This window comes from Anomaloglossus baeobatrachus, chromosome 4 (genome assembly GCF_048569485.1).
Source record: "Anomaloglossus baeobatrachus isolate aAnoBae1 chromosome 4, aAnoBae1.hap1, whole genome shotgun sequence".
Taxonomy (NCBI): Eukaryota; Metazoa; Chordata; class Amphibia; order Anura; family Aromobatidae; genus Anomaloglossus; species Anomaloglossus baeobatrachus.
Window position 1 is genome coordinate 598,678,386 of NC_134356.1, and position 27,321 is coordinate 598,705,706.

General features: G+C 45.1%; 1 protein-coding gene across 1 annotated transcript in view; it reads right to left on the bottom strand.

Moving 5' to 3' along the window:
- Positions 1-27,321, bottom strand: part of CDS2 (CDP-diacylglycerol synthase 2) — a 122,321-nt gene that overhangs the window by 49,780 nt on the left and 45,220 nt on the right. The window contains exons 2-4 of the mRNA XM_075342920.1: positions 17,768-17,910; positions 1,320-1,416; positions 1,146-1,243 (exon numbers count right to left, since the gene is read on the bottom strand). Coding sequence (XP_075199035.1) covers positions 1,146-1,243; positions 1,320-1,416; positions 17,768-17,910 — 338 coding nt within the window. The remainder of the gene's footprint in view (positions 1-1,145; positions 1,244-1,319; positions 1,417-17,767; positions 17,911-27,321) is intronic.

A 27,321-nucleotide genomic window follows, 5' to 3' on the forward strand; every position in this document is an offset into this window, starting at 1 on the left:
CTATTGAACCAAGCCTTTTCTGTTTAGTCTGGGCTTCAGGGGTAAATTAATCACCCGAACTCTTTTGTGAAGCCATGCTGTTGTCTTGTAGAAATATGAAAGGGCTTCCCTGATATAGACCTCTTGATGGGGAAAATTGTACCAGAAAAAAACATGTTCACCTTCTGATCGGTGTTCCATGTTCTGTTGTGAAAAAAAATATGGATGAATGATACCTCCAAATCATTGGATTCTTGTTTTCTTTACATCTAACACAATGTCCCAATTTGGGGGAATTCGTGTTGTAGTTGTACAAGAGAGAGAGATATGAGAAATGGGAAAAAAAAAAAAAAAAAAAAAAGAAGATGAGGGAGATAAGACGCACCCCAAATTTATAGATAAAAAAAAATTAAAAAATAAAATAATAATAAAGTCCATCTTATAATCCAGTGTCTTACCGGAGGAAGAGGGCGGCAGCAGTAGTGAAGCAGGGTTCACAGGAGGCAGGGGCAGTGGTGGAATAGGGCGATGCTGCGGGCGAGACAGCGGGTGTCCCAGATGCTCACAGTGGGCGGCTTGAGGCAGGCAAGATCCAGAAACTGCAATTGGCTTCTATGCTGGGGGCCGCTGTGCTGCGAGCGGTGAGGTAAGGCAGAGGCCATGCTTAGGTCAGTGGTGCGGGCCTCAAAAAAAATGGCACCTGGAGTCGGCGCATACGCAGATTGAGCTACCAGCTCAATGACACGCAGAGATCTCATCTGCACACGCACCAACTCCGGGCACCATTTTCCTTAAGTCCGCTGCTGGGATGGAGGCGGCGCATGCGCAGATCAGATCTTAAGCAGAGAGCTCCATCTCCACACGCACTGACTCCGGGCGCCATTATTTGAAGCCCGCACCGCCAACCTAAGGATGGCCCCTCCCTCACCACTCACATAACTGCGGCCCGCAGAACAGCGCCAGCCTCCTGCTATCCCTCTCCACCACCTCCTGGTAAGCTGCATTCAGGTTCTAAAACACACCTCATTTTCCTCAAACTTTTGGGAGGAAAAGTGTGTCTTATCTGAAAAATATGGTAATTCAATGACCGCCTTAGTTGACTACACATTTTGCCAGTGATGACCTAAAGTAACCATTTTTCGTCCTTCATCAAACAATTTACATACCAGCTCAGTGTCCGAAACCAGGGCAGATCATAGGAATGGTAGACATTGTAGCCGATCATGATAATCTCCTGGAAACACTTGATCTGCACACACATCACCTGTGGGAAGGATTACACATGGGTTATACACCAAATTATCTGCAAACATAACCCGAAATCTCCAGGAGGGACTTACAATCATCATGAGCACGATAGGTCCTAGATAGATGATTATGAAGAAGAATGAGATCATGGCCAGCGTGAGGATGCCTCTGATCCACCAGTTCTTCCATCTAGACACAGGGGAGATACAGGAGACATCAGTGTTAGCAAAGGCAACAACCAGGCAACATAAAATACAAAACATCAAACATCATGCAATCTCCAAACCAGCAGCCATAATCCTCACAATAGTAATGTATGACAATTCCACATACGATGCAACAAGGAGCCACCACACCAACCACATACAGGTCCACCTATCCATACCGGAAATAAGTGTGCGAGTCCCATGCCCCGAGTGTGGTGCTCATACACCGCTCTATTCTCTGTCTAAGGAGCGTTGGCACACTACCACTCTACTGCTATATTCACACAAGACTGACCCCTATTCTACAGAATTTATCATTTTTATCACCTGGGTGGACAGTTTTGTTACGTTTAATCACCTGTTTATTAGAGTGAATTAAAAAAACAGAACCCAAAATAGTCCCTTTAGTGAATGTACATACATATTTCACAGTGAAGTGACAAATACTGCTGTGGTTCTGCCGTTTAGTTCCCACATTTTTATATCAAATTATGCCAAAATTACTCTTAAAAACACACACACACACACACACACACACACACACACACACACTATAAATATAATGAGCCGCTGTGATTACTCGTGGTTACTCGCTAATCCCGCGCCCCCGCACATTACCACACGCGGCTCTGCCCCTCCCCGCACATTACACACACAGTTCTGCTACATCCACACTCTAAATCCCTCCTGACCCCACACAAGCTTCACCTCATCAAGCACCCCTGACAACCAGCACAGCAAAGTCCTGCATACACTGAGGAACTGATCATGTGACACCTGACTCCTCCCTACATGTGGCATCATCACAGGTCCGGTAAGAAGAGACAAATCCTGTTGTGTACATTGCACACTTGGGGGAGCTATATACCAGGGAGGTGAGCTGTATACCCCTGTGGGGGGGAGCTGTATACCCCTGTGGGGGGGAGGAGAGAGCTGTAAACCCTTGTGGGGGAGGAGAGTTATGAACAAATGTGGGAAGGAGAGAGCTGTATACCCCTTGGGGGGAAGGGAGCTGTTTACCCTTGGGAGGACAGCTGTATACCCTTGGGGGGGAGGGAGGGGACCTTTGGGGGAGCTATATACCAGGGAGGTGAGCTGTATACCCTTGGGGGGAGGAGAGCTGTATACCCTTGAGTCGAGCGTTAGCTGGCTGAGAACAGATCGTTATATACATATACACACACTAATTATATACAGTGTGTCCACCCATATCCTGTCCACCGCCATTAACTTGAGAACGGCGGCAGCTATAGGCATAGAAGTGGTGTCTAGGTATAGTAAAGTAGCCATGTGCTACGCAATGAAACCACCTATAGCACCACCTGGTGGAAAACAACGGAGTTAGCATTTTTATCTCGAAAACGGAACGAGAGAGAAAAAAAGTGAATTACAAAGTTGTAGGGCATCATCAATTGAATACGAATCGACACCTTGCATACAGAAATGCTATGATTAGAATGTGTAAAACTCACAAGGCTGCGGACGTGAAGCGATACCTCATGGAGACCTTCCTACAAGTCATTGGGTATGGTAGCTGCGTGGAGTGGCCTCCACACTCGCCTGACCTGACCCCATTAGACTTTTCTGTGAGGTCACATCAAACAGCAGGTGTACGCGACCCCTCCACCAACATTGCAGGACCTACAACAACGTATCACAGATGCTTGTGCAAACGTGTCACCTACCATATTGCACAACGTGCAGCAGGATACAGTATGCTGGCTAGAGTCCAGATGTGCATTGCAGCTGACGGTGGCCACTTTGAGCATCAAAGTTAAATGAGCGTCATATGCGTGACCAGCATTCAATATTTTGGGGGGGGGTCATGGGTTTCATATCATAGCATTTCTGTATGCAAGGTGTCGATTCGTATTGAATGGATGATGCTCTACAATTTTGTAATTCACTTTTTTTCTCTATCTCGTTCCGTTTGAGATAAAAATGCTAACTCCGTTATTTTCCACCAGGTGGCGCTATAGGTGGTTTCATTGCGTAGTGCATGGATATTTTACTATACCTAGACACCACTTTTATGCCTATAGCTGCCGCCATTCTCAAGTTAATGGCGGTGGACCGGATATGGTTGGACACACTGTATACACATACACATATACTCTGTGACCTCTGTTAGAATTCATTTGACCTCTGAGCTAGTTCTCCTATCTATTGGTTTGGAGGAGTTGAAAAAGCGGTGTAGACAAATTACTTGCCATATTCTTTTGGTCATTAAATCTTTACTAGCGTCCCAATGGAAGGAAACAGATGTCCCCTCAATACAAGAAGTTATAGATAGGGTTTCCTTACACAACATATACAGTTAGGTCCAGAAATATTTGGACAGTGACAATTTTCGCGAGTTGGGCTCTGCATGCCACCACATTGGATTTGAAATGAAACCTCTACAACAGAATTCAAGTGCAGATTGTAACGTTTAATTTGAAGGTTTGAACAAAAATATCTGATAGAAATTGTAGGAATTGTACACATTTCTTTACAAACACTCCACATTTTAGGAGGTCAAAAGTAATTGGACAAATAAACCAAACCCCAAAAAAAAAAAAATTTATTTTCAATATTTTTTGTTGTTTCCTCCTTCTTAATGCTTTGCCAGGCCTTTACAGCCGCAGCCTTCAGGTCTTGCTTATTTGTGGGTCTTTCCGCCTTAAGTCTGGATTTGAGCAAGTGAAATGCATGCTCAATTGGGTTAAGATCTGGTGATTGACTTGGCCATTACAGAATGTTCCACTTTTTTGCACTCATGAACTCCTGGGTAGCTTTTGCTGTATGCTTGGGGTCATTGTCCATCTGTACTATGAAGCGCCGTCCGATCAACTTTGCGGCATTTGTCTGAATCTGGGCTGAAAGTATATCCCGGTACACTTCAGAATTCATCCGGCTAATCTTGTCTGCTGTTATGTCATCAATAAACACAAGTGACCCAGTGCCATTGAAAGCCATGCTTGCCCATGCCATCACGTTGCCTCCACCATGTTTTACAGAGGATGTGGTGTGCCTTGGATCATGTGCCGTTCCCTTTCTTCTCCAAACTTTTTTCTTCCCATCATTCTGGTACAGGTTGATCTTGGTCTCATCTGTCCATAGAATACTTTTCCAGAACTGAGCTGGCTTCATGAGGTGTTTTTCAGCAAATTTAACTCTGGCCTGTCTATTTTTGGAATTGATGAATGGTTTGCATCTAGATGTGAACCCTTTGTATTTACTTTCATGGAGTCTTCTCTTTACTGTTGACTTAGAGACAGATACACCTACTTCACTGAGAGTGTTCTGGACTTCAGTTGATGTTGTGAACAGGTTCTTCTTCACCAAAGAAAGTATGCGGCGATCATCCATCACTGTTGTCATCCGTGGACGCCCAGGCCTTTTTTAGTTCCCAAGCTCACCAGTCAATTTCTTTTTTCTCAGAATGTACCCGACTGTTGATTTTGCTACTCCAAGCATGTCTGCTATCTCTCTGATGGATTTTTTCTTTTTTTCAGCCTCAGGATGTTCTGCTTCACCTCAATTGAGAGTTCCTTAGACCGCATGTTGTCTGGTCACAGCAACAGCTTCCAAATGCAAAACCACACACCTGTAATCAACCCCAGACCTTTTAACTACTTCATTGATTACAGGTTAACGAGGGAGACGCCTTCAGAGTTAATTGCAGCCCTTAGAGTCCCTTGTCCAATTACTTTTGGTCCCTTGAAAAAGAGGAGGCTATGCATTACAGAGCTATGATTCCTAAACCCTTTCTCCGATTTGGATGTGAAAACTCTCATATTGCAGCTGGGAGTGTGCACTTTCAGCCCATATTATATATATATAATTGTATTTCTGAACATGTTTTTGTAAACAGCTAAAATAAAACTTGTGTCACTGTCCTAATATTTTTGGACCTAACTGTATGAGTACAACATAGCCCTGAAGGAAGGTAACTTTTCTAGATATGCTGAGAGGTGGTATCTGTGGTCTCTTAAATTTAACCCAACCCTTAAAATATACGACCTTTGATGTTCTTCTCTTTTTCTACATATATTAGTTGTTTGAATTTTCTTACTATTTGCAAAATTTGTCTTATATTTGCAGTATGTTTCTTTGGCATAGTAATAGTTGCTAGGAATCCTGGAGTTGTATATTTTTTCTTTTTTAGTTTTACCTTTCAAATTATATCTAAAGCCTATTGTTTGTTAAAAAATGTCAAAAATTGTAAAATAAGTAATTTCAATGCTTGCTACACCTCATTTTCAGGTTTCCCCTTTCCCTTTTCCCTGTTATAAATCAAGACATTATACACATACACATATACTGTACACATACATATACACACATATACATACATACATACATACATACACAGAAACACACACATCTGCCCAATTTCTGGAGTAAGGTAATCTTCTCTGATGAGTCTAATTTTCAGCTTTGCCCAACACCTGGTTATGTAATGGTTAAACAGACCTGGTGAGGTGTACAAGCTACAGTGTCTTGCATCCACTGTAAAGTTTGGTGGAGGATTGGTGATGATCTGGGGATGCTTCGGCAAGGCTGGAATTTGGTAGATTAACTTTGTGAAGGATGTACGAATCAAGCCGCATGCAAGGTTATCCTGGAAAAACAGTTGCTTCCTTCTGCTCAGGCAATGTTCCCCGACTATGAGGACTGTTTTTTCCAGCAGTACAATGCACCATGCCACACAGCTAGGTCAATGTGTGGATGAAGGACCTCCACATCAAAACCCTGTCATGGCCAGCCCAATCTCCAGACCTGAACCCCATTGAAAACCTCTGGAATGTAATCAAGAGGAAGATGGATAGCCACAAGCCATCAAACATAGAACTGCTTACATTTATGTACCAGGAGTGGCATAAGGTCACCCAAAAGCAGTGTGAAAGACTGCTGGAAACATGCCAAGACACATGAAAACGGTGATTAAAAATCATGGTTATTCCACAAAATATTGATTTCTGAACTTTTCCCTGAGTTAAAACATTATTAGTATTGTTGTTTCTAAATGATTCTGAACTTGTTTTCTTTGCATTATTTGAGGTGTGAAAGCACTGTGCATCGTTTTGTTATTTTGACCATTTCTCATTTTCAGAAAATAAATACAAAATTTTTTGCTTGGAAATTCTGAGATGTTGTCAGTAGTTTATATTTTTGAGTAAAATGTAAATTGTTCATTTATTCTATAAAGAGAAAAATTAGAAAAACTGATGATTTGGACGTGGCCTCTTAACTTTTGGCAGAGCTGTGTAGGTGTAGGGATGTGTGTGTTTAAGATATATCTATCTAATATATCTATCTATCTATTTATATATATTATACATACAGACACACAGACACACAGACACACAGACACACAGACACACACACACGTCTGCTGGCTGTCTCCCTACTTCCTTCCTCTTCTGGAGGGGATGCCACATACAGAAGAGGAAGCAAGGAGACCACTAGGGAGTGCAGCACTACAGAGAAGATGTGGATCAGTAGGAGAGTGTAGATATAACCTTTTAACATCAAAGTAGTTAAGATTTGCTTCTTAGAACAAGACTCTGTTCACATCAGCATTTTGGGTTCCATTGTAAAGTAGTTTCACATATCCATGTTTCATGGTCTTACTACGAAAAGGACATGGGTCTCATGATCTGAACTGGACACCCTCATAGGTATACAAGCGGATTTTGAGTTTGGGTTGATCCATCGCAGTACATACAGTACATACTACGATCATGAAATATTAAAGGGAATCTGTCTCCAGGTTTTTGTCACGTACTCTAAGAGCTCCCTGATATAGGGGAAGAGAGCCTGGTTCCTGTGATGTGTCACTTACTAAGCCGTTCTTTACTGTTTCCATACAATCAGTGCTTTATCAGTAGGAGATAATCACAGGAGGACTAGCTCCCTTGTGCATCATAGTCCAACCACGCCCCCAAGCACTGACTAGCAGCGCTCTGTCACAATATAATGTACACAGAAAGCTGTAGTGTGGGCAGGGTTATACACCACACATCATCTGATCTCTGCCTCAGAGAAAATGGACTATAACAGCTGCTGCACCCAGTACGGTAAATTAAGTGATACATTCCTGGAATCAGGCCTCTGTCATTACATCATCCTGCTGTCAGATTACATAGCAAAAACCTGTCTGATTCACTTTAATGTGTGAAACTGGGTTTACAATAGAAACGACAGCGTTCTGTTGTATCTGTTGCACAACAGGCCCTAATAATTTGTCGGATTCCACAAAGGTGTCCATTGTTTTGACCTAGTGAATGTGAATGCAGCAGAGCTGACTCTGCTTACTCTTTGGTGTCTGTTATCTATGGCTCTCCCATTATGCTTTCCGCAGATGTTTCCTGCCCACATTTCACACATACATGTTGCGCTCGGTGGGTATATAAAGTGCTCCGCATTGCAGAAGTATTATAAATTTATGACACCGCAATTTAATAAACTTGCGGTTGTATTTCCGACACTTGTAGGACTCCCAGAGGAAAACAGTTTGATCGGGATTGTAGAGCTAAACGGTATCAGCCGCAGCAGCCAACGTCTTCTCCCCCTCCCTCGTCTGTCTATTTAAAGCTCCGTTTCCTGACCTGAAGCCCTCATCCTGTAAGGGAATGATCCAATTTACTTATTGTTAAAGGAAAGGCCAATCTCATCAGAAAGCAACTGCTGCGCGGCTAAGTAAGTGAAGACGTGGGCCTGCGAGGTCTCCACCTGGCCGAGTCTTCCGTTACCAGTCATGAATAGTTATGAGTCGATTGGCGGATCGCACCATGGCACCATGATGGCAGCTCGTCGTACTACTGATAAGGTGGTATTGGGTGACTGCTCTTGCATCGCTCGGTTATGTGCCCTCATTAAGCATGACTGCTCTGAAAAACATCTGGTGACCACGTAGGCCAATGCTCACATTTCGATAGAAGATTTACATAGATTAAACCGATAAAGTCTGTAACGGACGCGGAGACCAGATCCGCTGCAGGTAATGAATAATGATAATAAAACGCAGCCGGGGGTCCTGTTTTTGCGTATGAGATGGGGTCTGGTTTTGTGGAAAAAAAAAAAATGCTCTAATTCTGAAAGTGAAAGTGAGTGGAGCGTAATTACGTATAAGTGCATCTCGCTGTAAAGAGCCCATCATGTTCAGATAAAACACAGACAAGTTAACAAAAAGAAAAAAAAATAAATTATATATTACACACACACACACACACACACACAATATTCAGACCCCTTTAAGTTTTTTACCCTTTCATTGCAGCCATTTGGTAAATTTGGTACACTCTGCACCCCATCCATGCTGACAAAAGTTTCTGCAAAATTTATTAAACGAAAAAAAAAACTGAAATATCACATGGTTATATGTATTCAGACTCTGCTCAGACACTCATATTTAAGGAATTCCAGAAAATCCAGCAACTGAGTCGAGGAATTAAATTAAAACTTGTGGTTTAGTCATATTTTAGGGTGGTGTCACACACAGCGACGACGACAACGACGTCGCTGCTACGTCACCCGATGTGTACTGTAGCTAGGAGAGCAGGGAGCCAACGCTAAGCAGTGTGCGCGGCTCCCTGCTCTCTGCACATGTTGCAGCACAGCGACGCGTGTCGTTATGATCGCTGCTGCTTCTGCTGTGTTTGACAGCTAAGCAGCGATCATAACAGCGACTTACAAGGTCGCTGTTGCGTCACAAAAGATGGTGACGTAACAGCGACGTCGTTGTTGCTGTCGCTATGTGTGAACCCAGCTTTAGTCACAGGCTGTCTATTTCCTTGCGATCCTCCTTGAGATTGTTCTACTCCTTCATTGGAGTCCAGCTGTGTTTAATTAAACTGATAGGACTTGATTTGGAAAGGCACAATCCTGATACAGTGCATGTCAGACCAAATGAGAATCATGAGATTACAGGAACTGCCCAAGGAGAGCTCAGATACAGAATTTTGGCAAGGCACAGATCTGGCCAAAGTTACAAAAGAATTTCTACAGTATTCAAGGTTCCTAAGAGCACAGTGTCCTCCATAATCCTTAAATGGAAGACATTTGGGACCACCAGAACTCTTCCTAGACCTGGCCGTCCAGCCAAACTGAGCAATTGTGGGAGAAGAGCCTTGGTGAGAGAGGTAAATAAGAACCCCAAGATCACTGTGGCTGAGCTCCAGAGATGCAGTAGGGAGATGGGAGAAAGTTCCACAAAGTCAACTGTCACTGCAGCCTCCACCAGTCAGGCCTTTATAGCAGAGTGGCCCAACGGAAGTCTCTCCTCAGTGAAAGACATATTCAAGCTCGCAAAGAGTTTGCAAAAAAAAAAAAAAAACACACATGGCTATGAGAAATAAGATTCTCTGGTCTGACTAATGGAACTTTTTGTGATAATTGTAAGCGGTATGTGTGGAGAAAATCAGGCACTGCTCATCACCTGCCCAACACGATCCCAACAGTGAAACATGGTGGTGGCAGTACCATGCTATGGTGTGTTTTTCAGCTGCAGGGACAGGATGACTGATTGAAATTTAAGGAACTATGAATGCAGCCAAGTACAGAGATATCCTGGAAGAAAACCTCTTCCAGAGTGCTCTGGACCTCAGACTTTACCGAAGGTTCACCTTCCAACAAGACAATGGCCCTAAGTACACAGCTAAAATAACAAAAGGAGTGGCTTCAGAACAACTCTGTGACCATTCTTGACTGGCCCAGCCAGAGCCCTGACCTAAACTCAATTGAGCATCTCTGGAGAGAACTGAAAATGGCGTCCACCAACGTTCACCATCCAACCTGACAGAACTGGAGAGCATCTGCAAGGAAGAATGGCAGAGGATCCCCAAATCCAGGGGTGAAAAACTTGTTGCATCATTCCCAAGAAGACTCATGGCTGTACTAGCTTTTTTTTTTTTTTTAAATCAGATACTTTTTTATTAAAACAGAGTACATACAACAGAATAACAAATCGGCATCCAAATTAAATTTATCACATCTATTACCCCTTTAACTCCCCCTCCCGCCCCCTCCCCCACCCCGGCAGCAACACTTCTCCCCGATACTACATCCCATATAGTACACACTTATAATACCCTTCAACTGTAGTATAGAACCATCCCGTTGTGCAGGAGGAACAACTAGTAACACAAATAAAACAAAACATACACATCAGAGGTCTCAGACGGCTATCCCCGTCCCATATCAGTTTACTGGTCCATCACTCGTCCTATCCGCATTGCAGCCAAGGAGACCAGAGCTTCTCAAACATTTTAACATTCCCCCTTCTTTCATACACTCCCCGTTCCAGCTGAAGAATACACTTCACCCTTTTAATGTACTCTCCCCTGGTCGGGGGGTCTTTTTTAATCCAGGACCTGGCGATTAGCTTTCTTGCCGCATACAGCAGCCTAGCAATGACAATTTTCATAGTATTTTCCACCCCAAGCTCCTCAACATATCCCAATAGGCATATCACTGGTTCCCTGGGGAGGACACACCCATATGTTCTTCCTATCTTGTGGATAACCTTAGTCCAAAAGGAGACCAGTCTCGGACAAGACCACATCATGTGAAAAATACCTGCGTCAGATCCCTGACACCTTGGACACTCCGAATTCCTTTTCAACCCCATTTTAAACATCAGTAAGGGAGACCTATATACCCGGTGAATCACGTATAGGTGAGACAATCTGGCCGGTTCGCTCATGGAAAGTTTAGGGACATACGCCAGGATACTCTCCCACACCTCCTCCGTTATCGGCCCAACTTCCTCCTCCCATTTAGATTTAGTTTTAATTGGGTATTCTAAAAGAAAGGTATGTAGTATATCTTTATACGTGCCAGAAATGATCCCTTTAGTGCTTCCTCCGCCCTTACACACATACTCCAGTACCAGGTCAGTCTGTATGGCCACACTTTGTTTAGCCGCTTGGGCTGCAATCGCATGTTTTAATTGTCTGTAGTGGAGCCAGCCGGACGCCGGTAACTGAAACTCACTCTGTAACTGCGGGAACGATTTCACAATTCCTCCGTCCAATATCTGATGCATGTATATTACACCCTTGCATCTCCACTCCTCAATATTCCCCATTTTCTGAATCTCCGGGAGATTACTGTTATCCCAGATAGGTGTAAACTTGGTTAACCGGGTCACCCCTCTCACCCTTTTCAGCCTATCCCAGGTCTTATTTATAAGTGCCATTGTAGGAGATGTTCTACCCAGGAGCCCCACCGCACCATCCTCTAGTCCCATTACCAATGGACTTCTACCCACTATGTATTCCAGTACTTCTTTAATGCCCCCATCTTTCTCTCGATCAGACCAACCCCTGAGGTGTTGACATTGCGCCGCTATATAATACAATTCCGGATTTGGGATTGCTAGACCCCCCTCATCCTTCGGCCTTTGTAAAGTCTCTAATCGCACCCTAGGCTGCTTTTTACCCCACACCAGGTCCCTAAACAGCGAGTTTATCCCTTTAAATCTTTTCCTTGAAATACAAACAGGGGCATTGTGCAGTATGTATAGGAGTTTAGGCATTACTACCATCTTTAGTAAATTAACCCTTCCAACAACTGACAAATGTAGCTTGTTCCAGGCATCCACCTTGGTTCTCAATTTTTTAAGGAGCGGCCATAAGTTCACCTGTATGTATTTTTCTACTGGCAGAGATATCTGGATACCTAGATATTTAAATTCGTCCACATTCTTCAATTTGTTAGCCCCAGTATCCTCATTTGTCCAGGCTACTTCCCCATCCACCTTAAAGAGGCTCGATTTAGACCAATTAATGGTCAGTCCCGAAACTTCTCCAAATTTCTCTATTATCTGCATGGCATGATCCAATGAGGCTGATGGATCCCCCAAGAAAAGTAATAAATCGTCAGCATAAAGAGCTATTTTCTCCTCTAAATGCCCATACTTAAATCCATGGATCTCCTTTGTTTTCCTAATGGCCGCCGCCAGAGGCTCTATTGCAATAGCAAATAGGAGCGGCGATAGTGGGCAGCCCTGTCTCGTTCCCCGGTGCAACTCAAACGCTGAGGAGGTCATACCGTTAACTCTAACTTTAGCAGTAGGCCTATTATACAACAGCTGCACCCACTTTACAAACCGTGGGCCAAAACCCATATGCTGCAACACTTTCCACAGATACCCCCACTCAACACTATCGAACGCTTTCTGGGCATCTAACGAAGCGATCACCCTCCGGCCAGGGTTGTCAGGCGGCAACTGTAGATTAAGGTACAATCTCCTGATATTAGCAGCTGTCGACCTATTGGCCATGAACCCTGATTGGTCCATATGGATTAGGTTAGATATAACTCCAGTCAGCCGGTTTGACAACACCTTAGCCAGAAGCTTCACGTCCGCTGTTAATAACGAGATGGGTCTATATGAGTCTGGAAGCCTCGGATTTTTATCCTCCTTAGGAATTACTACTATTATTGCTTCTCTCATAGATTCAGGCAATATACCTTCCCCCTCCGCCACCTCAAAGACTTTCAATAGTTTGGGTAATAGGATTTCTTCTAACTGTTTATAAATTTCAACTGGTAGCCAGTCTGCTCCCGGTGCCTTGTCATTGCTCATGCCATGCAGAGCGCCCTCCAGTTCATCAATAGTAATAGGTGACTCCAGTTTATCTCTATCCACCACAGACAACACAGGAAGCTCACCTCGCTCAAGAAATGAGTCCACCTCTTCCACCCTCATCTCTCCGCTAGAAGAATATAGCGTGCGATAGAAATCTTTAAAGACCTCAAGGATCTCCTCAACCTCAGTGACCTGTGTCCCCTCCAGCGTGTCCATACCATGCACAAATGAACTACTCCTTTGAGCTGCAGCTATGACCGATAATAGATGACCAACTTTTTCCCCCTCCTCATAAAAATGCAATTTTTGGAATGCCTGCTTCCTTACCGCCTTCTCCAAAAGCATCTTATTAACCTGTTCATGCGCCTGCCTAAGATTTTGCTTCGCGTCCGTAGTAGTACTCCGGATTGCTTCCAGCTCTGCCTTATCTAAGGCCTCCAGCCTATCTTTCTCATCCTGCCTCGTCTGTGTTTTACGTTTACAGATATCCCTGAACAGGAGCCCCCTGAGGTATGCCTTCATCGCATCCCATACCACCAGCGGACCAGTGCTACCCTCGTTGTGGATAAAGAAATCCCCAAGATCCCGTTCTATATTCCCCATATTAATATGACGGATCCATGCTGGATGAAGCTTCCACTCTCCCCTCCTTCCCCCTGTCAGGGTTCCCCGTCGTATGGACACTAGAATTGGGCTATGATCTGAGATCACTCTTGTCAGATATTGCACGTCACTTATCATTGCATCCATCAGATCACTAGCTAGAGCCATGTCAATGCGGGACAGAGTGTTATGTGAAGCCGAATAACAAGAGAAGCAGGATACCCTCCCATTCCTCACTCGCCAGGCATCCACCATTCCAAGTTCCCCAATAAGAGTGCCAAACGAAGTCATACAACTATCCTGGATACCTGGAGGTCTACTACTCCTATCCCAGTACAGGTCTATCACATTATTGAAGTCCCCCACCAGTAAAAAAGGGATTACTCCCCCCTTCTCAGAGAACTCCCTTATCTCCCTTAGTTTGGTGCACTTATATGGAGGTGGTATATATATTGCAGCTATACACATGAGTCTGCCAAATATTTTACACTTGACGGCCAGACACTGTCCCTCTTTATCCACATACACTTCTATCTCTTCATATTGCACAGAGTTATGGATCAGCAGTGATACACCCCTTGCATAGTTGGAAAAGGTGGAGTGATAGGCCTTCTGCACCCATCTCCTATTTAAAACATGTGTGGTCTCCTTTGTTAGATGCGTTTCTAGTAGACATATTACTGACGGGTTCTGGTCTTGAACATATTTAATTATTGCCGCTCTCCTAGACCTATCTGATAACCCTCTAATATTCCAACTCAACACCTTAATTCTATCCCCCATTATCCCACCCAGTAAGACCATCAAACCTTGTAGTATCTCCCCATGCTGCCTCTACCCTCCCCCTTTCCCCCCTCCCCCCCTGCTCCCCTCCCCTCCTACTCCCCACCACTTCCTGTTTTCGAGTACTCCCGTGAAGCATCGGGTTTTCCAAACCTGGTCCATAATCCCTACTAAATTCCCCCCTACCTCCCTCGCCTTCCCCTCTTAGACACATTTTAAAACTCGTCCCTTTTCCAACAATTCTCCACTCCCCCCCTTTCTATGTATAATCATATTCCACTCAACCAATATAACAGTAAAATGGCGAACAGTAATTAAACTGGAATCTCAAATTGTAAATACCCCCACCGCGCCAAATTAGGCAGTCCCCATGTCCTGCGAAGCTCACATCAAACCCTTCGCATTCCCCCTGCATACTACCTCAATCCCAAAGGGAAGGAGAAAAAAAAAAAAAGAAAAAACAAGAAGGGTCCCCTGTAAGCTCCTAAGGATGTTGTAGAGCCTCAGCCGGCCTTCTCCAACACACTGCAGATTCAGACAGTCAGCTCATTCCTTCAAACGGATCCGCTTTTCGTTTGCGTCCAACCACTGCATGGCTTCCTCTGGAGTTGTAAAAAAGTGCACCCGCTCCAACGCCGTCACTCTTAGCTTTGCCGGGAACATCATTGAGTATTGCACCCCCATCTCTCGCAGGCGCCTCTTTACTCCTGTAAAAGTCATACGTAGCTTTTGAACAGAAATGGAGTAGTCCGGGTATATGGAAATTCTCTGGCCGTCAATCATAAGATCCTCCATGTCTCTTGCCTTTCGCAGTATAGTGTCCCTGTCTCTGTAGTTGAGGAGCTTGGCTAGCATAGTGCGAGGGCCCCTTCCTGCTGGTTGTGGCTGCATCGGGACTCTGTGTGCACGTTCCACAGCATAGAGCTTGGATAAGACATTAGCACCCATTTTCCCCCTGAGCCAGTCTTCTACATATTCAGTGGGGTTTCTTCCTTCCGCTTTCTCAGGGATGCCGACAATTCGGATGTTATTTCTTCTAGAGCGGTTCTCTAAATCATCATTTTTTGCCGTGATTTCAGCTATCTGCTGTGCAAATGTTTTTTCAGACTTTTGTAGTTTTGTAATATGATCCTCTGTTATCCCCACTCTCTCCTCTACAGCCGTTGTTCTCAGGTCTGCTTTCTTGAGGTCTTTCTTAATGTCAGCAACCTCTGCCTGTAATCCCTTAACTTGCTTCGTCAGGGAAGTCAGAGCCTCTTTACAAAAAGACACCACTGCAAAAATGTCCTTTAAAGTGGGGTTTTCTGGAGCCTGGTCTGCACTATGTGCTTCCTCTACTTCTCCTGTCTTATCTTGCTGCTGTTCACCATCCCCCATCTCATCAGAGCTGGCATTGTCTTCTCCCTCCTCACCTCTGTTATCTGTATGCTGATGTGATTTCTCTGAAGTCCGGGCAAATTTCTCCAGCCTTGCCGCGACCTGCATCCTCTCCTGACAGGCTGCATTCACTTTCTCAGCTTCCTGCCTTATCATGGCACCATCCTGAGAGCTGGGGACTTTCCCGCCTCCATTATCTTTTTGCCTGTGACGGACCATGGCACCTCTCTGCATCCACCAGACTCACTCCAGATAAGTCCTCACCACCTTATCTTCCTGACAGCCGGCTGAGGCAGTGATAACAGCGGTATTCAGGGATTTATCAAGGGAGTTTGCAGGAGAGCTCCACAAACATGTCTCTTCACATTGCCGTCCAGGCCACGCCCCCCGCTGTACTAGCTTCTACTCAATACTGGGCAAAGGGTCTGAATACTTATGACCATGTGATATTTCAGTTGTTCTTGTTGCAAAACTTTGTAGATTTGTTTTTTTCTGTCAAGATGGGTGCAGAGTGTACATTAATGAGGAAAAAAATTTACTTTTTTTGAATTTAACAAATGACTGCAATGAAACAAAAAAAAAAAAAAAGTGAAAAATGTAAAGTGGTCTGAATACTTTCCGTAACCACTGTATAGTATACATGTACAAACAAATATAATATAATAATATAATATATAGCTATAGCTCAGGAAGCCGCACCGCAGGTCAGTCTTTACTGCAGGAAAAACAAGTACAGTGGGCACAGGATTTCTAGAAATCCCATCCACTGTCCTTGTACTGTACAATGCAGTGCAAACACGCTGCGTTCAACACGGTGTGAACCTTGATCGTGGGCATGCACCCTAAGAGGCCCAACGGTGCGTCTGCACTGTATCACCAAGGGAATGAAGTAGTGAGTGGTAGGTTTTGTTTGTGCTTTATACTATTTAGCGTTTTTTTATATATTTGGATTACTGTTTTAAATTTCACTAAAAGCCCTGTAAAGCTTTACTTCCCTGGAGTGGCGCTGCAAGAAAATTCAGAACTCGATGCCAAGCTGGAGCTCTAAATAACTACTAAGGGTGGTGGTCCACACCAATGTTGCCAGCCAATGTGACATAGGACAAAACAGCTGGAACCGTCCAAACACCTGCAGATATCATGAACGGGAACTAGTCTAATTAACTGGACCCATCCACGATACTTAGCAGATTGTTACTTTGACAAATATACCGTTGAACGAGCACTGGTGGTTTTATTGGATGTGTTGGCAGACAATGCCTGGACAACCCCTTTAATTGGCATGACTATTCTCGTGTGCAAATAACATCTCAAGCACAGTAAGTGGATCTGGCGGCCAAGTGGACAAGTTGCAGGATGCCAGCAGGGTCAACGAGCCACTCTGCCTTGTCCAGGGTATTCAGATACTGCCAAGGCTGGTGGGTTGCTTTTTTGTTTTATTTTGTTTATTTATTTATTTATTTAATTTTAAATCTTTGCCTCATATAAAGAAAGGCTTAACATCAATCAATGGTTTGCCAAGTACTGCCCTCAATCTATCCGGCACCTTCGTGATGGACTGGCACATCGGTGCCCGACCATTAGTAGTTTTGTACCAACCTAACGAGGATTCCTTCAGTAGTATTATAAGATGAAGAAGTTTGTGTACCAGAGAATAGCATGAGAAATGCCATTATTTGAAGTCTGGGAGTAAAATAAATCATTTTCCCACAATATGGATTGTTTATGGCCACCTGAGGGGATTGGGGGTTTCCGGCAGCAGCAGTGCGCTGTATTTCCATCATTGCAGCAATTCATTAGTGGAGCTGCCGGCTGAGGATTGTGTGTAATCTGCTTACACTGCAGCCAGTCAGTGAGCACCGACACCGCTCCGATGTGCTCATCACAATGAAAATTTAACTCCTGCACAGCAACCACAACGCTGGTAACATCAGGTCCAACCCCAGATACTCATCCGCACAGCGCTCTCTACATTACAAGGAGATGTGACCTGGAGGACAGGCTGGACAGCGCCCTGTTGAGGACTTCGGGGGTGTCATCGGTCGGGGTGCCTTGCTGAGTACCACCAGTGTCCGTTTTGCTGTCACTGTCTGATGCGGTCTCTCCATCGAGTTTAACTTCAGGTTCGATCTCCTAGAAAAGAAAAAGAAAAAAATTCAACAAATTTGTTTCACACATCCAGATATATCATTGACACCCCAGCACCCTGCTCCGGTCACACACAGTTACTGGAGGTCCCAGGCGTATTCACAGAGAGTCAGTGCTGGCTCAGGAATCACAAACTCACTTTTGGACCATGCACAGAAAAGAAGATCCTCCAGTCATGACCGTGATCCAAGTCTCAGCTCTGACTATACAAAAGGACGATAATGCAGCTCTCCAATGTGAGGAGCCCACAGAAGACCACGGCCTCCAGGACCCTTCTCTTCCTGAACATACTAATCCCCCTAAGTGCATATGGATGTGACAGAGGAACGAGCCTCCACTCAAGACCCCCTCAATAAACTAAGATCCACTAATAGGCAGGGGTTCTCATTATATTCCTTCATAATAATTAATGAGTTTCTATTGATCAATCGATTGTTAAAGGGGTTGTCCAACTAGCAAAAAATAATAATAATAATAATAATATATTATTATTATATATATTATTAATATATATAATAATAATATATTATTAATATATATATATATATATATATATATATATATATATATATATATATATATATATATATATATATATATATATATATATATTATATATATATATATTGCCTTATTCTGTCTGTCTTGCTCCTTATTCTGTCTTGCTCCAAAATGACGTCATTACAGTGACAACCGTCGCATTGGCCGCTTGGCCACGCCCCCCCACACGCATTGGTTGCTCGGCCACGCCCCACACACACTATGCCCGCTTGGAGACGCCCCCCGCACACTATGCCCGCTCGGCCACGCCCCCCGCACACTATGGTCACCTATACACCTCTCCCCCAGGACTACCCCTCCGACGGTCGGTTCTGAAGTCGTCCAAAACAAGAACGCCGCGGAGACGACATCATCACATGTTTCTCAACCCTAGCAAAAAACTAGCATGTTTTCCCAGGGGGCCTTGTTCTAGTGTCACTGCGTTGAGAAACACGTGATGGTGTCTCCGCGGTGTTGGATGTTGATCTCCGAGGTCAACCATCCTTACCTATGTAGTCTTCTACTAGGCATTGCTCCCACTAGCCAGTTTCCTACGCCACACTGATGAGGAGAAAATACCCCAAAACAGCTGCATGTGGATGGATACCATGTTTGGCATAGGTGGTCTCCTTGACTGGAGACTGCCCTTCCCGTGGTTGTTCCTTCCCGGTGAAAGACCTGGCTAGTTTCCTGCCAGCGTTGAGAAACACGTGATGGTGTCTCCGCGGCATTGGATGTTGATCTCCCCGAGGTCAACCATCCTTACCGATTTGGTCCTGAAGTCGTCGGCCGTACCTGGACTGTGATAAGCACATCTGAATGAGGCCCAAGTCAGCCAGCCCCTTTTATTTCTTCTCCACATACCTGGCACACAACATTGATAGGTGGATAAGGATAAATCATAAAAATCACCACTTGTTACACTTCCTAGAATTAACATTCCAAACAATTTTAGAAGCGATGGACCAGGCACATAAGTGCCTTATAGATATTTTGAGATGTTACTATAAAATCAGTCATGTAGCATACCTGACCCTATTGAAAGGCTTCAGGACGGCCATTTATGTACCGGTAATATCCAAACAATTCAAATGTAAAGTGTCAGGCTATGCATGCTGCCCAAACCAAAGGCAACATGAATCAGAGCCTGGCTGAACGATTGCTCTCAGGTAGATTTTTCTCTGAAATGCTCCAGCGTGTAAGATAAAATATACGGAAGTTCTAATTTCCAACCGGGGACTATAACTAGAGACAAGAATCATCCAGCTCCGTCTGTCGGCTCCTCCCAGCACCGCTCCAGGTGATTGACAGGTCTCTCCCACAGTGAGAAGAAGCTAGATGGTGGTGGAGCCGGGCTAATCTCATCTCGTAATGGTCGCCAGAATATTTCAAAGATTATGATTAATTGGTTAGCATTACACAGGGTAAAATGCATGCCCCCACTGAAAACTGTCTGATAACACCGGCTTGGATTTACAGAAAAGGGGGGGGGGGGGGGGAACCCAAAACAAAACATGCTTTAATCCGCTCTGCAGCTACAACTGCAACTTATGTCCAGCTCAACATGAAAAATTTGGTGAAATGTCCTCTTGGAGTGTATTAGAATGGAAGAAAACCTATAGCTACAGACTTGCCCAACAAACCAGAGTTGTTCTATAGTGTTAGGTCTTGTCTTTTTCCAATAGCTCAGCAAATTTTGCTGCCAGAGACCCACTGTAGGCAATTTTTTGACACTTAGATCCCAATATACACAGCTGTATTCCAGGTGCTCACAAAGTGATTATTCACACACGGTTGAAGGAGAAAGTGCCTCCAGTTAAAATATTGGCTAAACAAGGATTCCTTCTAAAAATGGACTGGGTGGAGGCAGCATTGCACAAGGAGAAACAAGGGAAAGTTTCTTTTTGCAATTCGCACAATGAATAGAAACATTAAGAGAAGATTTCAATATACACTTTGATATTTCTGCGAGGGTGTGAAAGTTTTCCCATTACTAATATTTCTTGATACCAAACACCTTGATTTACACGCACTTTCTCAGTCCCTTCTCCCTCTCACAGACATTGCATTTTCACACGATACAGATGCTGCTGCAAATTTATACAACACTACAATCGCTGCAGCTTTTGAATCAGCTGCCCCCCTCACACACACCAAAACCCGCACAATCAACAGGCAACCCTGGCACACAAGTCAGACTTCCAGAATTGCTGAGCGCAGATGGAAGAAGTCTCATTCCACTGAGCACTTCATTGCATATAGAGTCCCTCACCAGTCACCACTTCCAAGTCTACACTCACTGCTGCAAAACAAACCTACTTCTCATCCCTCATATCCTCTCTCTCTCACAACCCTAAACAGCTATTCAACACTTTCAATCCTCTCCTCCGTCCTCCAGCACCATCTCCCTCTCCTCTCATCTCAGCTGAAGACTTTGCCTCTTTCTGCAAGCAGAAGATTGACAACATCAGAGCAAGCTTTGGCCCACAATCACCACAGCCCCTCATCATAGCTACTCAGCCCTCTTCCTCCAAATCCAGCTTCTCCACCATGACAGAAAACAATCTTTCCACTCTACTCTCAAGATCACATCTAACCATCTGTGCACTTGACCCGCTCCCATCGCACCTCATCCCCAACATCACCGCAGTCCTCATCCCAGCCCTAACCCATCTCTTCAACCTATCACTAACAAGTGGTGTATTCCCCTCATGCTTTAAACATGCCTCCATTACACCCATCCTCAAAAAGCCCTCCCTTGACGCATCCTCTGTATCAAACTTTCGCCCCATATCCCTTCTCCCCTATGCCTCAAAACTACTGGAACAGCATGTCCATCTTGAATTGTCCTCATACCTCTCATCCTGCTCCCTCTTTGACTAGCTACAATCTGGCTTCCGACCACATCACTCTACTGAAACTGCCCTAAACAAAGTCACTAATGACCTACTAACCGCCAAAGCCAAGCGACACTACTCTATCCTCCTCCTGGACCTGTCCTCTGCCTTCGACACAGTAGACCATTCCCTCCTACTACAGATTCTCTCATCTCTGGGCATCAAAGACTTGGCCCTATCTTGGATCTCCTCATACCTAACCGACCAAACTTTCAGCGTCTCCCATTCTCACACCACTTCCTCATCTGGCCCCCTATCTGTCGGTGGCCCCCAAGGCTCAGTTCTTGGACCCCTGCTGTTCTCCATCTACACCTTCGGCCTGTATCAACTCTATGCCGATGACACACAGATCGACCTCTCTGGACCTGACATTACCTCTCTACTAACCAAAATTCCACAATATCTGTCTGCTATTTCATCCTTCCTCTCTGCGCAATTCCTAAAGCTTAACATGGACAAAACAGAGTTCATTGTCTTTCCTCCTCACTCATCCCCTCCAAGAAGCCTTTCCATCAAACGTGATGGTTGCTCACTCCCCAGTCTCACAAGCTCATTACCTTGGAGTAACCCTCGACTCTGCTCTATCCTTCAGGCCACACATCCAAGCCCTCTTCACCTCATGCAGACTACAACTCAGAAATATCTCCCGGATCCGTGCTTTCCTTAACCAAGAATCAGCAAAAACATTAGTGCATGCCCTCATCTTCCGCCTCGACTATTGCAACCTCCTGCTCTCTGGCCTCCCTTCCAACACTCTTGCACCCCTCCAATCTATCCTAAACTCTGCGGCCTGCTTAATGCACCTCTCCCCGCGCTATTACCCAGCCTCGCCACTCTGCCAATCCCTTCCCTGGCTTCCCATCGCCCAACGACTCACGTTCAAAACATTAACCATGACATACAAAGCCATCCACAACCTGTCTCCTCCTTACATCTGTGACCAAGTCTCCCGGTACCTACCTGCACGCAACCTCAGATCCTCACAAGATCGCCTTCTCTACTCCTCTCTTATCTCCTCTTCCCACAATCGCGTACAAGATTTCTCCCGTGCCTCCTCCATACTCTGGAACGCTCTACCTCAGCACATCAGACTCTCCCCTACCGTGGAAAGCTTCAAGAGGAACCTCAAGACCCACCTCTTCCAACAAACCTACAATAGCCCTCAGTCCAGTAGACCATTGCGCAACCAGCTCTGTCCTCACCTATTGTACCATCACCCATTCCCTGTAGACTGTGAGCCCTCGCGGGCAGGGTCCTCTCTCCTCCTGTACCAGTCTGTTATGTACTGTTAATGATTGTTGTACGTATACCCTCTTTCACTTGTAAAGCGCCATGGAATAAATGGCGCTATATAATAAATAATAATGGGAAAACCAATAAAAATAAATAACCTAGAAAATTGGTTTAGAAACAAACGGTTTTCTCAGGTTATGATCAATAGGAATCCCTGATCTCTTCTGCTGGATACTGATCAATTCTGTGCAGTTCAGAAATAGCAACGTGCTAAAGAAACTGAAAAACAAAGAATCCAAGAGGGTAATTACTGGCCCCAGATGACTACTATAAGCTCCATCCCTTCAGGCCATCTTCTGATCACTGCCCACCACAATACATGAATTGTCTTTAAACAATTTGTTCTTTTAAACCAGCCAACAATGGGAAGAAGTGTACATAGGATGCCTCGTTTCCTGATAATTGACCTGCCAAAACAAGCCGGCGATCACACGACGAGCAAGGAAAACTCTTGTTCATTGGGCAAATTGATCTTCAAACTAGGACTGCCGATAAAATGATTTTCTATGGGGACAAAACATTCATTAATTGTTTTGTGTGCACAGAACGCCGGTCGGTCAGTTGAAACGAGGCACTGAGTGTCCGCTGATCGTTATGCATGGAATTTGCGCCTAATTCCTTAAGATTCTCATGCCATTATCATGCACCTAAGTGAAGTAAATATTCAGGAATTAGATTGGAAGACTCAGCCATATTTTGGCGGAGATGGACAATGCAGACGCAAGAAAGGCCAAAAGTTGAAAAGTGTTTGTGCACCTCGAAGTTGGCCAAAAATTGATGACATTTGAAGATGCTTGACATACAAGAAGGTACTGCCAAGCTTTGTCTAAGATCGAGCATGATTGATTTTTGCTCTATTCAGACAGGTTTCCACAAATCCCTGTTCTCCTCGGGATCATGATGACCTCAGGGATCAAACTCCTAGAGTAGGTTATCCCCTATCCCATGGGTAGGTAGAAATCTATAAGAACTGTACAAACCCTTTATGTGGGGAGAGGAAATCCAAAAAAGGGGTATAAGGGGTAAAGTTTATCCTTGTGGAGAGCACCAAGTCTCCAAGACTTATAGGCCATGCAGTGCTCCGCTGATAATTTAAATATGCAAATAGCTTGTTCACAAAAGAGGACCAGAACTCTAGTGCCATCTATTGGAGGTAGTGTTTTCTCCACAAGACAAACTTTACCTCTTAGGCCACCTGTCAGAGACATCTCAACCAGCTAAACAATTTCTCCTGCTTTGCACTGATGAGGGACAAATGCCCCAAAACACGTGTCCGCAAATTAAGTTTATGGTGTGACTTATCTTAATTCATGTGTCAACACCCTTCATGAGTAAGGAATGACTTAAGGCTACTTTCACACATCCGGTTTTTGCTCTGCGGCACAAAACGGCCGTCTGCAGAAAAACCGCAACCGTTTATTTTGCCGCCGGTTGCGGGTTTTTTTGCATAGACTTACATTAGTGCCGTATTGTGCCACATGGGCTTGCGTTCGGTCCGGTTTAGATTCAGATTTAGCTGATGCCGCGGCCGGATGGAATGTTCCCTGGCACGTTTTTTGCTCTGGCAAAAAAAAAAACGCATCGCGCCGCATCCAGCCGCTGCGGCGCATTTTTCATGCATGCCTATGGACGCCGGATGCGGCGCGATGTGGAAAAAAACGCATCCGGCCGCCGCATGCGGTTTCTTCCACTGCGCATGCTCAGTAGCATGCCGCAACCGGAAAAAAACGGATGGGCCGCATGTAAAAACTTATGCAAAGGATGCGGTGTTTTCGCCGCATCCGTTGCATAGGTGTCACAGCCGGATTGAGCCGCACTGCTCTAACCGGATGTGTGAAAGCAGCCTAAGCTGGGTTCACACATAGCGACAGCGACGTCGCTGTTACGTCACCATTTTCTGTGACCTTGTAAGTCGCTGTTATGATCGCTGCTTAGCTGTCAAAACAGCAGGCGCAGCAGCGATCATAACGACATGCGTCGCTGTGCTACATGTGCAGAGAGCAGGGAGCCACGCATACTGCTTAGTGCTGGCTCCCTGCACTCCTAGCTACAGTACACATCGGGTTAATTACCCGATGTGTACTGCAGCTACATGTGCAGAGAGCAGGGAGGCGGCACTGGCAGCGAGAGCGGCGGACGCTGGTAACGAAGGTAAATATCTGGTAACCAGAGAAAGGTCTTCCCTTGGTTACCCGATGTTTACTGTGGCTACAGCTTACCGCAGCTGCCGGCTCCTGCTCCCTGCTCGCTTCATTTCGGCGCTCTCTCGCTGTCACACACAGCGATGTGCGCGTCACAGGGGGAGAGCGACGACCAAAAAATGAAGCTGGACATTCAGCAACGAGCGGCGACCTCACAGCAGGGGCCATGTCGTTGCTGGATGTCACACACAGCGACAGCGACGGGACGTCGCTGCTACGTCACAGAAAATGGTGACGTAGCAGCGACGTCGTTGTCGCTGTGTGTGACACCACCTTTAGGATTCACCTCCTACAGGTAGTACTAGAGTTCCTGTCCTCTTCCTCTCTGAGGAGATTTCTTGCATACTTAAAGGGAACCTGTCAGGTGCAATATACACCCAGAACCACGAGCAGTTCTGGGTACATATTGCTATTCCCTGCCTAACAGTCCCAGTCTATAGTAGCATAGATAAAGAGATCTTTAGAAAAACTATTCCTAAAGATCCCATATGATATGCTAATGAGGCCAGTGACTAATCATAAGGGCGTTAGCTTCCTTTGCTAGTCGGCCCCCTTAGCATGTAAGCATGCCCCTGTGGGCATACTAACATACTAATGAACGGACAGCATCAGAGGATGGTCGTACTCACCTCAGCTGCCATCGCGTCAGACACTGGACTTCGGCTTAGTGTGCATGGCCCCGCATGTACAGTCATGCGCACTACATGAGTTTGAAGCTATAACACGTACACCCGGCTTCATAGCGCGCATGACCAAAGGTCTGGTATCACGCGACCTGAGCCAAAATCCAGGAGTCGAACGAAATAGCAGCAGAGAGGTGAGCACGACCATCCTCTGATCCTGCGCATTCATTAGCATGCCCACAGGGGTGTGCTTACAAGCTAAGGGGGCTAACTAGCCAAGGGAAGCAACGCCCTTGCGACTAGTTGCTGGCCTCATTAGTTACCACCCAGGTACTTACACTCTACAGGCCTGCTTAGAGGGTGAGCGCTGCCTGAACCCCATTGAAGAGATTATATACTTCTGGTACTGCTATAGGGGCAGCATGGGATGTTTTTCTTAAAAGTCAAATTTTCTGTTTAATTCCCCAGTGTTTTACAGCAACACTCAACAGGAGAACAGAGGAATCATTTGCAGTGGGCATACAGCGTATGTGCAGGGATCATAGGGTGGGTACTATTCTGCACGGAGCATGCACAGTACTGTGTTTATATGTCAGCCTGAAGGGCTGGTTTCCAGGGGAAATAGCCCACCCCGCCGGGTTACTGCGACACCCCTCCCCTGATCGCTCTATAATCCTCTGATCCGTATCTCGCCAGCATCCTACAGGTCACACATGACATTTCCGCATACACCAAGTATCAGAGACATGCTTCACATCTGCTACAGAAGCTCTGTTCCTACAGAAATAGGAAAATACCAGCACTGTACACAATGGGGTCCATCTGGTTTTCATCACACAGGGTCTCTGCTGTGCATTCAGGGCTCCATCTGAATCCTAAAAACAGGATTAGGATAAACTATCTATGGAGCCACAGGAACAGACCGCAAAGAAAAAGAAAAGCACAGATTTTAGGTGTCTGCTATTTCAGATGGGCACAGAAACATGGTCGGCATGTTCGGGTGCCCATCTGAAGAGATGGACACCTTCAGAAATAACATGCAGATTTCATGTGAGTTTCTTTCATGGCTGTCTAGGATTCCGTCACAGGATGCTGATGGACCCCCCAAACGTTCTACAGACACACAATGTGACAATGTGAACAGGGGCTTAGTGGTTTGGAAAGAATGTCACTAACTTGGTCTATAGCCAACGGTACACCATCAATGCTTGAAAGCTCAATCATTTATCTATCTATCTCTGTACCTATAGGAGGTCCTGACACTCCCTAGCTGTAGAAATTGGGGAGAAGAATCGGACATGTTGGAATTCAACATGCGTGATTCCATATTTTCCTCACAGGAGATAGCCCGTTGCCAGAGGTGTGCCTTCCTCCCCATTAGGACCACAAGCTCGGCAGGGCATACACATATACAACTGTATGAGGTATAGCTTCGGCCGCCTTTATCCTAACAGATATATTTTATTCACACACCAAGAAGCTCAGGATGAGCAGTGCTACAGGCCGTTCCCGGACATGGGGACATAGAATGGTAAAGATGGAAGCGGCCTCAAGGGTCATGTCCAGCCCCCTGCTCCATGCTGGATTCACTAAACCAGATAGATGTCTGTCAGGCCTCCGAAGACTCCATTGACCGAAAACTCACCATCGCAGAGCTAGGAAAAGTGGACACAAACTGAAGATGATGAGGAAAAAAAATAAAATAAAATTATACATGAGTCATCATCAGTGAGCAATGCGGCATCATTAGCTGCAAAGTATTGAGGCCGTCGGGAATAGCGCTTTCATGACACAGCCGTTTCTTTGGATCAACAAACATCAAACTGACAGAGGCAGGCGGCA